The sequence below is a fragment of the Panthera tigris genome, chromosome E2 (assembly GCF_018350195.1).
Source record: "Panthera tigris isolate Pti1 chromosome E2, P.tigris_Pti1_mat1.1, whole genome shotgun sequence".
NCBI lineage: Eukaryota > Metazoa > Chordata > Mammalia > Carnivora > Felidae > Panthera > Panthera tigris.
Genome location: NC_056674.1, coordinates 2,639,381 through 2,654,013, shown reverse-complemented (window position 1 = coordinate 2,654,013; position 14,633 = coordinate 2,639,381). Strand labels below are relative to the sequence as shown.

Sequence of the window (14,633 nt, the reverse complement as noted above, 5' to 3'; positions counted from 1 at the left end):
GTTTTTGTGTGGGCATGCCTTCTCTACTATCTACTGAGAGATACGTAATTTCTCACTGCTTGTAAGTCTTTATTTGCATTGAAATTCAGGATATATCAGGTGAATATAGGTTAAGATTGTCATATCTTATGAAATAATTGTTCAATTTTTTATTAGGTAAAGATATCACTATCTGTCATCTTGATTTTTGCCTTAAAGTTGAACTCATCAGGTACTGTAACTATGTAAGCCTTAATTGGGACATATTTGGCTTATTTAATTTTTTTCAACTGGTTTATACCAGGTATCTATATCTTCATCAGGAGTCCTTTCCTGGATACTAATATTGGATATGTTTTATTATGTATCTCCACCAGGCATTGTCAGAATTAGGGTTAGAAAAAATTCTTCCAAGGATTATTTCTTACTCATGCTGAATTTTATTGTCATCCTTCTCATAATCGTTTCAATAAAAAGGTGAGAAGAGATGAGCCTGGTCTAAAGAACTTCCTGCCCTCATCCCCATTCCCCCCAAAACTAGCAAGGTACTATACAAAAACTTAGTTACAATTGATTTTTTTTTTCTTATAGCTTGGTACTGCCCTGAATTTTTCACAGGTTCCATATATTTCTTGTTACTGGTAATTCTCTCTTTGAAGATTGACATCTCTGTCCTGGTCAAGATGGCGTCATCTTTCTTTTCTGATTTTGGCCTGATGTGGTACCTGAAGGAGCTCAAAAAGGATGAGTTCAGAAAATTTAAGGAGATCCTAAAACAGGAGCCTCTGAAGCTTGGACTCAAGATAATTCCCTGGACTGAAGTAAAGAAGGCAACACGGGAAGATCTTGCAAACCTGCTGATGAGGCATTACAAGGAACAGCAAGCATGGAATGTGACTTTTAGTGTCTTTAACAAGATCAATAGAAAAGATCTCTGTGAGAAGGCAAAGAAAGAGATCACAGGTGAGAGGGTCTGGGGCTGTGGGATGGGGACAGGTTCCTCATAATGAAGATTATGCCATGATGCTGATAAACGTTCTCTACATGTCTACCTACAGCAGAGCCAGAATCTATGATGGGACAGTGTTACCCTTGTAGATAGAAAGTAACTTAATTAGGACCTCATGGTTAGACGTGGTAAAATGTGGGTGGATATTCTGTCCTAACCTGTACTGCTCTTGTCTGGATTACCTGTAATTTTGTCCTCAGCAGAGAACTTGTGTCCAAGCAGAAACTCCAAGGTGATATTGTACTGTAGGAACTATAGCTTTGACCATTAGCAATGACACCATCTGCTGTGGGTGGTCCACTGAGCTGACGGTAACTGGTGTGGTAGTGTGTTTATTCAAGACTGCATAGAGTGCCAGTGTTCAGTGAGATTTCAAAATCATTGCCACATACGTGTGTGTTTTAATATTTAGCAAGCAATAGTTCATGTCAGAAAATCTGTGACCTATAAGCAGTATCATCTTAAGGGCCAATATTTTTTTTTGAGGAAGCGTGTCTTTTGTTCAGAACTTTATTGAATTGTGGACCATTTTACACCCTCATCTGCCCAAATATCAGCCCTTCTTGTGACCTCTGAGTTTCCATTACCACCGTCTGTATTTGTGTGTATCCTATTCACATATGATGTGGGCTCTTGGCAACTTCATTACATCTTTATAGTAGCCCCATTGGAGCATTTAGATATTGCAATACATTCCATTTTACTGTAAGTTTTACTTCATTTTTATAATTACAGTTAGGATATCATGTTGACTGTTTAATTACATTTGTGGGAAAGTTAAATGAGGCACAAATGTCCTTTCAGATTAGTTTTGTTTTGTTTTGTTTTTAGAGAGACAGAACACAGCACACACTGTGTGCTGTGAGAGAGAGGGGGAGAGAGAGAAAATGAGAATCTTTTTTTTTTTCACTATATGAAATTTATTGTCAAATTAGTTTCCATACAACACCCAGTGCTCATCCCAAAGGGTGCCCTCCTCAATACCCATCACCCACCCTCCCACCTCCCTCCCACCTCCCTCTTATGCTTTGGCTCTCTCCCACTCTAACCTCTTTTTTTTTTTTTTTTGAAAATGAGAATCTTAAGCAGGCTCCGTACTCAGCATGGAGCTCAATGTGAGGCTTGATCCCACAACCTTGGGATCATGACCTGAGCCGAAATCAAGAGTTAGACACTGAACCAACCAAGCCAATCAGGCGCACCATGTCCGTTCAGATTAGAAAAGATATGACACAAGATTACTCAAAAGGGAGGGCATTGGGTCTAATAAGATGGAGAACCACTTAATCTCTAGTGGGACACTGATGGTACAGTCTTGACTTGGCTCCATGTGGCGATCCTACACCCATTCTCAAACCATATCAGAGAGAGGAGCTACAGCAGAGTCCATGAACCAACAGAGGTTCACACCTGAGATCTTCTGCCTGCCAATCCCACGCACTCCCAGGACCCAGACCAGAGGGGGTAGAATAAAGCAAAATACTTCTGGAGATCCTGTGGACTCCTGTTTTAATTGCCTCCTTTTTATACCCTGCTGGTGGGGGAAGGATTCCCACCTTTAGGTTATGAAGATGACTAAACCCGTAATCCCCAACACTGTACAGGTGAAGTCAACAGCAGTGTTTCAGCACATAGACTCACAGCCACATATAGTCAAAACACACCACATGGGGCCCCATGATGACTGCACTTAGAAACAGAGTGAACAACCAGGGGTGTGGCAGGCAGTTTGTGGTATTGAAAGAGTGGGTGTGCCCTGAATCCCTGGAGGATGTGAATGTGAATAATTCTATGACTCTCAGGGAACTGTGGGGGGCCGGGCCCCGGTGCCAGGCTGAGACCGGGTCGAGCAATGTTCCCTGTTGACTCAAGCCAACCCGGTGGTTCCCCCCCCATTCATGTGGGAGGCCGGCCCCGGTGCCAGGCTGAGACCAGGTCGAGCAACGTTCCCCGTTGACTTAGCCAACCCGGTGGTTCCCCCTCCCATTCCCCCACTCTCAAGGGCATACGAAAGCCTTGTCAAGGCTGAGAAAGTTAATTCCTGAAGCCTGTGGTCTGCAGGTGTTGGCAGTAATGCTACCTCCCTTTTTCTACCCTGAGTCAGATAGAAACAAACATGGGAACTGTGTTTTGCTAGCAATCTATCAACAAGGTCTTGTGACCCATTCAGAAAGTTCACAAGATATACAGAACTAAATGTTTTGGCTGGCAGTGATCATGTGAAACCTGTTTATTCTTAGAATGACCTGATCCATAAGAGTCTTATATTATAAAAGATTGTGTACAGCAACAATAAAGCCGTCACTTGGGCCATCAGCCCAGGGGACCCTCCTGTTCCCAAACTTTCTCTCTTCTCTTTTTTTCTTGCGTTCCCCTACCCTCAGGACCCTGACCTCGGTGATTGTCGCGCCAGTCGCGACAGGAACTGAAACCCACTACTCAGGGATAAACATGAATTATGCCTGATTCCTTAATAAGCAGATTATTTAGCTAGGGGACCATATCTGTGGGCACAAAGTAGGGAGGGGGACTTAAGTTTAGGACATTCCAGGCTCTTCCTCCACAACTTGACCACATATCAAGGCAAGACATAATACTGCATCTTAATTTAAGGTCTGGCACCTGAGCTCCTTGCACAAAATTGTCAAGTGATGGCAAATGCCAGGCAGGTGCTCCCTCTAAGGGTTAAACGGGTGGGTGACCTCTTGCCCATGGCCATGGCACCAGAGGCTGTGGTCATAGAGAGTGGGTTGCATGAGGTCAGCCTCCCCTGGATCTTCCAGGTGGGAATATGTGCCTTCCCACGCACACCTTTGCACCACTACCCACCTTCATGCTGTGTCGTAGACCAGAAAGACCCCTGGTCTTTCTCCTCAGGGCTGTGTAGAGGTTTGAGCCTCACGCACTGTCCTCTCGATACCTCCAGGGCCTCATCACAACAGGAGACCAGTCATCCCTGTCACCATGCTTCTGCTCCTCTGCTCCTGTTGGTGTAAGAGAGACTGAGGATTGCTTTGAAGAATAAGCACTCACTCCATTGGGTAATGTTGAACCATCCTGGCAATACAACCTGTAACATTCGTCAGTTTCTGGTCTGCTTCTAATCCATGCCATGGACTTGTAACCAGAGCCTCGTATTTTGTTGTGTGGATGTGAATGTAATTCCTGCTGCTCCACTCTTGAAAGATGCTTTTGATCTGGACACTCCTATCTTCCTCCAGTTCCAGAAAAGTCTGCCCCATTACATTTGAGTCTCTTCTGACTCTTCTCTCCTTCTGTAATACCAGCTGAATGTACGTCACACCTTAAGGGTCACTTGTACATTTATCCTGGTAGCAGGCATTACCTTTGTTTTGCATATTTAAGGTATCAGTGGGAGGAGATAGCCATTCTGACTTACCATCGTGTTTTCATCTTCAACGTTCAACTCCTCACCAAGATGTGCATAGATAAGGCTTTGTGTTCTCCCTTTTTGGGGTGCTTGCACCTGTTGGGAGTACTTGCACCTGTCTGAGGTGCTGTTGAGATGCTTGCACCTGTTAGAGCTGCTAAGCTTGCACCTGTGTCTTGGTAGCATTCCTCATTCCTCAGTCTCAGCCATCGTATGAAAATACTGCTTCTGTCCCATTCTTTGCTCCCTTCTGGGACTCTGCTGACACATATTAGACCTTTACACTGTGTCTCCTCAGTCACTTCTCTGTGTTTTAGTCTGTGTGTTTATTTCTAATTTTCTTAGTCCTTAATTCCCTTTTCAGCTATTTCCAATCTGCTAACAAACTCATCTATTGATTTCATAAACTCAGCTATTTTATGGATATAATTTCCCTTTGTTTTTCCATTCCTTCCTATCTTCTTTTTTATTGAACACTTTAAGTTAGGTTCATTTTGAGACAGATATTAAAGTAAATATTTTTCTAATGTGTTTCCCACCTCTCCTTGTTTTGGTCCTGTGGTTTTTGTCTCCCAGCATGCCTGGAAATTTTGAGCACTGGGCTTTCGATACAATACATTGCAGAGGCTACTGAGGCTCTGCAAGATTATGTTCTTCCAGATCAAGTGGAATTGCTTCTGGTAACAGACGAATATGTCCTTAATAGTGCAGATTGAAATAATTCAAAGCCAGGCTGTGTTTTGTGAGGAATATTTTGTTGCTAGTTTCCCCTTCTTCCCAGATGGTCCATCCAGTATCCCCTCATGCCTGAGGTGTGCTGAACTTCTGAACCCATCATTTGTCCCCCAAACCCTTGAACTTGGCAGGAGTTTGACTTGGCTTATTACCCTCTTAGCCCTTAATGTCTATTCAGGTTTACAGCCTCTTTAGAGGAAAATGCCCCAAGGAAAACAGACAAGTGTTAAGCTCTCCTTCTTGGCCTTTCCCTCTGTCTCCTGTATCTTGGCTTCTCAAGAACTTTCTGTTTTCATAGCTCTTTAGTGACCTCACATAATTTTTCCTTTTTTAATCTTTTTAAATGTTTACTTTGGAGATACAGCCAGCATGAGCAAGGGTGGAAGAGAGGCAGAGAGAGAGGATCTGAAGTGGGTTCTGTGCTGACAGCAGAAAGCCCTGTGTGGGGCTTGAACTCATGAACTGTGAGACCATGACCTGAGCCAAAGTTGGACACTTAACCGACTGAGCCACACAGGCACCATTTAATTTTTTTGAAAGAGTGAGCAAGTGCATGAGTGGGGGGTGGGAGGGGCAGAAGGAAAGAGAATCTTAAGCAGGCATATTCAGTGTAGAGCTCAACACAGGGCTTTATCCCACAACCCTGGGATCATGATCTGAGTCAAAATCAAGAGTAAGATGCTCAACTGATTAAGCCACCCACGCACTCTGACTTCACATAACTTTTTTATTATTTTTAATATATGAAATTTATTGTCAAATTGGTTTCCATACAACACCCAGTGCTCATCCCAACAGATGACCTCCTCAATACCCATCACTAACCCTCCCCTCCCTCCCACCCCCCATCAACCCTCAGTTTGTTCTCAGTTTTTAAGAGTCTCTTATGTTCTGGCTCCCTCCCTCTCTAACCTTTTTTTTTTTTCCTTCCCCTCCCCCATGGTCTTCTGTTAAGTTTCTCAGGATCCACATAAGAGTGAAAACATATGGTATCGGTCTTTCTCTGTATGGCTTATTTCACTTAGCGTAACACTCTTGAGTTCCATCCACGTTGCTATGAAAGGCCATATTTCATTCTTTCTCATTGCCATGTAGTACTCCATTGTGTATATAAACCACAATTTCTTTATCCGTTCATCAGTTGATGGACATTTAGGCTCTTTCCATAATTTGGCTATTGTTGGAAGTGCTGATATAAACATTGGGGTACAAGTGCCCCTATGCATCAGCACTCCTGTATCCCTTGGGTAAATTCCTAGCAGTGCTATTGCTGGGTCATAGGGTAGATTTATTTTTAATTTTTTGAGGAACCTCTACACTGTTTTCCAGAGTGGCTGCACCAGTTGGCATACATTTGAATTGATTTAAATTGAATAAGAAATTTCATTCCTCAGTTACACCAGTCCCATTGAAGTTGCTGAATAGGTACATGTAGCTAGTGGAAGACCTAAATTTTTCAGTAGGGAACAAAAAAGTACTAAAAATACACATTCAACAGGATTCGGTTTCTTATCAAAAAAAATATGGCAAAACAAATGTCTTGTGGCATGAATCATAGGCACTAAAACCAAATTTTTGGTGCTGCTTTTGGTTGGTAGTGGTGAATGAAATTATTAATAGTTTCTGTGTTTTAACAATTTCTGTTTTTTTCTTGTCATCTTGGAAGTGTTTTAGGAGTTTCTGAATTTCCCCTTTGTGTGTTTCTCCTCGGTTTCCTTCTTTGTAATTTTTTTTTTTTCTAGAGTGAGGGTTGAATGTCAAACCTTACCAGAAACATGATCTTCCCTAATCCAGGTCATTAAACATGCTGTTGGACATAGACATGTTGAAAGAGTCACTCCAATATATTTTTTGGAACAGAAGGCAGAATTGGCCTTCAGATTGGACCTGCCAGGGCATGGCAGATAATGGTTGCAATCTTAATGACACCTACTCACATGGGCCTGTTGAAATCAGTGAGCCTCTCACAACTCTGTTTAAAAAAAAAGGGAGGGGGGAGAGGGAAGGGCAAATTCTCTACCTTAGTGCACCATTGTGGGCATGAGGAGTGCTATGCAAATACTATCATGCTCAGAACGTGATAGAGAATTAGGCTTATAAGACATGATGGTGCTTATATGTAGGTGGGAATGACTTGTTGGTGTCTTCGTTCTCAACCACAGGAGATATCATCATCCCTTTCCAAATTGAAGTGCAAATCTGACAAATGCCTCCTATTCTAAATCCCTTCATACTATGTGTTATGCTCCCACATGCATGGTCTCTTATAGCTTGTGATCTTCACAATCTCCCTATATGAGGTAACTCAGCCTTACTTTCATTTACAACTGAGAAACCTGAAGCTTGGGGAGATTCCTTCCTTCCCCAGATCACATAGCTATAAGCAGCAGATGCCAGACCTCCACACAGGCCACGGAACTTCTGAGTTCAGAGTTCTTATTTTTAATGTGTACTTATTTTGAGAGCGAGAGTGAGAGAGCACAAGCAGAGGAGGAGCAGAAAGAGGGAGAGAGAATCCTAAGCAGGCTTCAAGCTATCAGCGCAGAGCCCGACTCGGGACTCAAATTCTTGAACAGTGAGATCATGACCTGAGTCAAAACCAAGAGTCACACACTTAACCAACTGAGCCACCCAGGTGCCCCAGTTCAGGGTTCTTTCTATACAAAATCTCTCAAGTGTCCCAATATGCAGAGCTTTGTCACTGTTGTTTTTTTCATACTGTCTCTGCCACAACTACCCCTCTCTGCCATTTGTAGTGGGAAGGTAGCTATAGACAACATGTAAACAAAGAGCATGGTGGTGTTCGACTGAAATTGTATTTATAAAACAGGCTGTTGTCCAGCTTTGGCCCAAAGACTGCAGCCTGCAGATCCCGAGAAGATGCATTTTTAGAAGAAAAATTGCAGGGTCAAAAAGGATATATAATATATGATGAGCATTGAGTTTAACTTGGAGATGTTGTATGTTTCTTTTTTCCTCTTGTTCTCACTCAGGACACACAAAGTTGTACCAAATGCACGTGAAGGAGAAATTCAACAACATGTGGCTCAGAGAATCTATCCCCAGGATTCAAGATCACTTACATCCTGAACTCACCCAGAGAGAACGTGAATGCTTGGAACTGTTTTTTGCTCCTAAGGAAACTGGGAAACAGACACGGACGGTGCTCCTCAAAGGAGTACAAGGGATTGGGAAGACAACATTCCTGATCAGGCTAATGTTGGCCTGGGTGGAGGGCAACCTCTACCAGGAGAGATTCTCCTATGTTTTCTACCTCTGCTGCCGGGAAATGAAGCAGTTGACAGAGACCAGTTTGGCTGCACTCCTCTCTAGAGGCTGGTCTGACTCCTCCACTCCTTTTGTGGAGATCCTGTCCCAACCAGAGAGACTCTTGTTTCTCATAGACAGCTTCGAAGAACTGAAATGTAGCCTGAGTGAACCTGAGTCGGATCTGTGCAGCGACTGTATGGAGCAGGTGCCAGTACAGGTGCTCCTGAGCAGCTTGCTGAGGAAGAAATTGCTCCCCGAGTCCTCGCTGCTCATCACTGCTGCACCTGTGTACCCCCAGGAAGTTGAGGATAGGTTGGAGCGCCCAGAAATTAGAACACTCCTGGGATTCAGTGACAGTGATAAGAAGATCTATTTCTGCTCTATGTTTCAAGACCGGAATAGAGCCATGGAAGCCTTCAGTTTCATGAGAGAAAATGGGCATTTGTTTATCATGTGCCAAATCCCCATCCTTTGCTGGATTGTGAGCACTTGTCTGAAGCAGGAAATGGAAAAGGGGAAAGACCTGGCGCTGACCTGCCGACGTACCACCTCTCTTTATAGCTCTTTCATCTTTAACTTGTTCACGCCCAAGGGGGCTAGCTGTCCAGATGAGCAAAGCCAAGGCCAGTTGAAGGGCTTGTGTTCCCTGGCTGCAGAGGGTATGTGGACCAACATGTTTTTGTTCAGTGAAGGGGACCTCAGGAGAAATGGGTTAGTTGATTCTGACATCTCTACGTTGCTGGACATAAAGGCTCTTCAGAAGTGCAAGGAGGAGGAGAACTCCTACATGTTTCTCCATGTGAGCGTCCAGGAGTTCTGTGCTGCCATGTTCTATTTTCTAAAGAGCCACATGGACCATCCTAACCCAGCTATTGGATGTAGAAAGGCTGTGCTATTTACCTATTTGAAGAAAGAAAATGTACATTGGATTTCTTTGGGGTGTTTCATATTTGGCCTTTTAAATGAAAAGGAACAAGAAAAGCTGGATACAGTTTTTGGCTTTCACCTGTCCCAGGAGATACAGCAGGAATGTCACCAGTGCTTGCAGCGCATAGGTGAGAACAAGCATCTTCAGAAACAGATAGATTTCTTGGCATTGTGTTACTGTCTGTTTGAGATGCAGAATGAAGTTTTTGTGCAGTGGGCAATGGACTTCTTCCAAGATGTTCACTTTACCATCACGGACCACATGGACTTGCGGGTTTCTGCCTACTGCTTAAAATACTGTTCCAATTTGCAGAAGCTTTGCTTCTCCATCCAGAATGTCTTTCAAGTGGGAAATGCGGACAGCTCTGTGTGAGTCCATCTAATTGCTTTCTTTCTGTTATCTTTTCAGCATTTGTCCACATTTCCAAGTGGGCTTGGCTGATGACATTTTTATTATAGGATAGTCATTGTTTCTGTCGAACAGACCTTAGCTCAGGTCCAGGTGTGACTGTTTATGAACTACATGACCTTGCCCATGGGATTTCCCTTCTTTGTTGAAGTTGCCTCACTAAATGTAGGGCAATAATGTTAACTACATTGTGAGGTATTGTGGAGATTGAATATGAGAATCCATGTGTGTTTCTTATACTTTTCAATATGGTCGGTATGTACTTATAATTAGCATCATTCTCAAAGGACCACACTCACATCCTTTCTTGAATTCCCAGTTAAAAATTACCTTTTAGGGTGTTGTATGGAAACCAATTTGACAATAAATTTCATATATTGAAAAAAAAATTACCTTTTAAAATTTATTCTAGAAATCTTATAAATTTTAACTAAGTGCTCCTGAAAATCATATGAGGTAGATTCTTATCATGTTACAGATGGGGAAACTGGAGCAAAAAGATCCTGTAGGCTGGCCAAGTTAGGAAGTTGTGAAGGCTAGGTTTGAGCCTAGGCTATATTACTCAAGACTCACTTACAGCTGGGATGTCCTGCCCCAGTCTTAAGTATAAAACTGTCCATATATAGGGCAAGGTTCCTCAACCTTGGCACTATTGATATTTTGGGAGGGATAATTCTGTGTTGGCAGGGGGTGAGGGGAAGCTTTCCTGTGCATTGTAGCCTGTTTAGCAGCATCCCTGGTTTCTACCACTAGATGCCAGAAGTACCCCTCCCATAAGTTGTAGCAACAAAAAAATGTCTCCGGATATTGCCTAATGTTGCCTGGGCAGAGGGGACAACAGTCCCCTCGGTTGAGAATAATGAATATAAAACTTACCTGATGGATGTTATTCTGTCTAGTTAAAGGTTGGGCTATGTCAGAGTTTTTATGTCCAGGAAGATAATTTTTTCTTATGTTATGAATTGCTTGGGTTGACAATATCCTGGAAAACACATCCTTTCTCCTTTCTTACAGGTCAAGTTACAATATCCTCTGTTGGCATGATATCTGCTCTGTGCTCACTACAAATGAGCACCTCAGAGAACTCCAAATGAGTCACAGTATCCTCAGTGAGTCAACCTATGCAACTTTGTGTCATCAGCTGAGGCATCCCAGCTGTCACCTTCAAAAGCTTCAGTAAGTTGGGGATACTCCTAGACTTGAGTCTCTCGTGTAGATAACCAAATTGGTCCCACCTCACTTTTAGGTGAGGCCAACTGCATAATCAAAGAATTATAATCAGAGCAGATTTCCACATGCCTATTTCTCTTGCCGTGTCACCTTTTACTGCACTCATCACATTAAAATGTGTTTCTCAAGGTCACAAAGCTATGAAAGGGAAAATCTGGGTTCTTAACTTCAGAGCTGGTCAACTGCAGAGCCTCTTCTGGTGGCCACCACACTTGCTCCTTCTAAAAATGCTTAAGGAGCATTATGTCAACCAACATTTGGGATCCAGCTGGGTGTGAGACTTTTACTAAATCCCAAGGATAAAGTAGGGGTAAGAATTATGGTCTTGACCTCAAGGAACACTATGGTCAGGTGTGACTTGGCTTGTTTCCTCGCCATGAAATGTATAGACATTTCTGAGTGAGAGGTGCACATGAAAGGATGAGAGACAATCCGAGATTCTGGTTGTCTGGAAAGTCCTCCTAGTCTAGGAGTTTAGACTACCTTCTGAGAGGACATGGAACTTATGGATTCCAGAGAACAGGAAGGATATGCAAGAGTGGTATTGTCTGAGAATTGGTCTGGCACAGGTGTCTAGGTGTGCTCCCCTTGCCGTAGTATGATGTTGTCTTGTCCATGTCTGTGGATCTCTGGCATCTAAATAGGAGTATGTGACTCTTTCTTGTCAATAAAATGTGAGTAGAAGTATGACTTTTATACAAAAGCCTTTAAGAGACCAGAGTTTCTATACGTGCATTCCCCATTTGCTAGTGGAATGTTGAAGTCACAAGACAGAGGGAAACCAGCCGGGTCTGTACTTACACAGTGGAGTGTCAGGTCATTAAAATTGAACTTCATCAAAATGGAAACACCTGCTTCAGTAAGTCTGGAGTTGGGCATAAGACTGCATTTCTAACAAGTCCCCAGATGATGCTGAGATGTGGCTTGTCCAGGAACCATGCTTTGAGAAGGATGTAGAGCAGTGACTTTGTAATATTTTCTGCATGTTAAAACGATCCAAGGATGTTTTAAAAAGTTCCTCATGCCCAAGTCAAGCCTCAAAACCAATTTATCAAAATATCTCCCATGGGATTTCAATGTACATCCAAGGTAGAAAACTATTAGCTTAAAAGAAACCCCTCCCCTCCAAACATCAGTAATACCTGTGTTGAAACATTACACGAGGGAAAAATAAACATTGTGCTAACCCATTTAAATTTGGGAGTTTTTAACATGGATGGTATTTCATCAGGGTGTCTCATTCTTGGTGGTGGAGCACTGTCCTGTACACCGTAGGATGTTTAGTAACATCCCTGACTTCTACTCACTAGCTGCTAGCAGCACACATTCACATACCCCAGCAAAACAGAGATGTCTCCAGACATTGGGCCATTTTGCCCTCACGGGGGCTGGTTGCCAGATTGAGAACCACTAAGCTACATGACTCAGTTGTGAAATTAGAGATCTGAGAGCTAATTAGAGGCCATAGTTCAAAGACAGGTGCTCAGGCTGTGTTCTCCGGTTTTGTTGGATGAAACGTCCCCAAAATTTTCTTTACTTTTGCAGGATGAATAATGTTACCTTCGCTGGTGACAGGTGGCTTTTCTTTGAGGTGCTCACTCATAGTCCAGATTTGAAATACCTGAACCTCAGTGGTACAACACTCTCGCGCAATGATGTGAAGTTGCTCTGTAATGCCCTGAACAATCCAATGTGCAATGTAGAAGAACTACTGTAAGTTTTTATGCTCCCCAGGATCACTGATGTGATTCCAGAGGGGATTATATACTTTTTTTTACCTGTCTACTTTCATCCCCTTTTCTATTATTCATACGCAAACGTACTCTCCTGTGCATTTGAGGATAGAATATGGAGGTTAGAGGGGCGCCTGGGTGGCTTGGTCGGTTAAGCGTCGGACTTCGGCTCAGGTCATGATCTCACGGCCCGTGAGTTCGAGCCCCGTGTCGGGCTCTGTGCTGATGGCTCAGAGCCTGGAGCCTGTTTCAGATTCTGTGTCCCCCTCTGTCTCTGCCCCTCCCCTGTTCATGCTCTGTCTCTCTCTGTCTCAAAAATAAATAAACGTTGAAAAAAAAAGTTAAAAAAAAAAAAAGAATATGGAGGTTAGAATATGGTACAACCACTTTGCAAAACATTTGCCTGTATTTGGCTTTCATAGGTTCTGGCATTCTGTATAACTAAAATCCCACTTCTAGGTGTACATTCAACAGAGTTGATGTATAAGTTTGCTGAAAAAGAGCTACTAAAAAACATACATGGCAAGTATCCATAATACCTGAAAAATGGAAATATCTACTAACAGTAAGTTAAATAAGAGAATTCTCATTCCCTGAGAATGAATCTACAACTATAAGCAACAGTTTGGATGACTCTCAAGCCAAACTTGAGAGTAGATTATATGATTTTATACAAAGTTAGAAGATGGGCAAGACATGGTATGAGAGGTTAGGATAGTGACAGGCGGTGATAGATATGCAGTTTCTTGACCTGGATACTAGTAACACAAGTGTGTTCAGTTCGTGACCATTCATTGGCCAACACTTAGCACTTATGTACTTTTCTGTGTGTCTATGACACTTCAGGAATTGTTTTCAATCAAGTAATGATTCCAATACTTAACCTCTATTGACCTTCTGTAGTACCCACATTTTTTTAGTGTTTCTATTTATTTATTTTTTTTCAATATATGAAGTTTATTGTCAAATTGGTTTCCATACAACACCCAGTGCTCATCCCAAAAGGTGCCCTCCTCAATACCCATCACCCACCCTCCCCTCCCTCCCATTCCCCATCAACCCTCAGTTTGTTCTCAGTTTTTAACAGTCTCTTATGCTTTGGCTCTCTTCCACTCTAACCTCTTTTTTTTTCCTTCCCCTCCCCCATGGGTTTCTGTTAAGTTTCTCAGGATCCACATAAGAGTGAAACCATATGGTATCTGTCTTTCTCTGTATGGCTTATTTCACTTAGCATCACACTCTCCAGTTCCATCCATGTTGCTACAAATAGTACCCACATTTTCAAATGCTTTCTCTAGTTGCCCATCAACCAAATACACAAAGACCCAAACCCATTTGTTAATAACAGCTTTATCAAGATACAATCCACATAACCATAAAACTCACCCCTTCCATATTAAGAATATTCCAAGTGGTCTTAGTCTATACTGACAAGAGTATGCAACCATCACAACGATCTGATTTTAGAACCTTGAAAACAAACTCCACACCTATTAGCACTCACTCCCCATTGCCTTGTTGCCCTGGCAACCACTAACTTTTCAGTCTCAATGAATTTGCCTATTCTGGACTTCTCATTTAAATTAAATCATACAATATGTGGTCTTCTGTGAGTGGCTTCCTTTACTTAGTAAAATGTTGTCAAGTTCATCTAAATCATGTTCTGTACCAGTATTTCTTTCCTTTTTATGGCTGAATGATATCCCATTGTGTGGATATACTACATTTTGTTTACCCTTCTGTTGATGTGTGTTTAGGTTATTGACACCTTTTGGCTGTTGTGAATAGTGTTGCTATGAATATTAGTGTTTAAACACCTGTTTTCAATTTCTTGGGTATATAATTAGGAGTGGAAATGAGTCATAATTTCATGTTAACATTTTGGGGCAACCACCACAGTGTTTTCTACAGTGGCTGGACAATTTTACATTCCTACCAGAAATGTATGAG

The 14,633-nt window shown here is 42.4% G+C and overlaps 1 protein-coding gene across 1 annotated transcript in view; it reads left to right on the top strand.

Annotated features, from left to right (window-relative positions):
- The first annotated feature begins 662 nt into the window (after positions 1-662).
- Positions 663-14,633, top strand: part of NLRP4 (NLR family pyrin domain containing 4) — a 29,945-nt gene continuing 15,974 nt past the window's right edge. Inside the window, exons 1-4 of the mRNA XM_007080611.3 lie at positions 663-942; positions 8,108-9,680; positions 10,735-10,896; positions 12,496-12,663. Of these exons, the coding sequence (XP_007080673.2) occupies positions 663-942; positions 8,108-9,680; positions 10,735-10,896; positions 12,496-12,663 (2,183 nt within the window). The remainder of the gene's footprint in view (positions 943-8,107; positions 9,681-10,734; positions 10,897-12,495; positions 12,664-14,633) is intronic.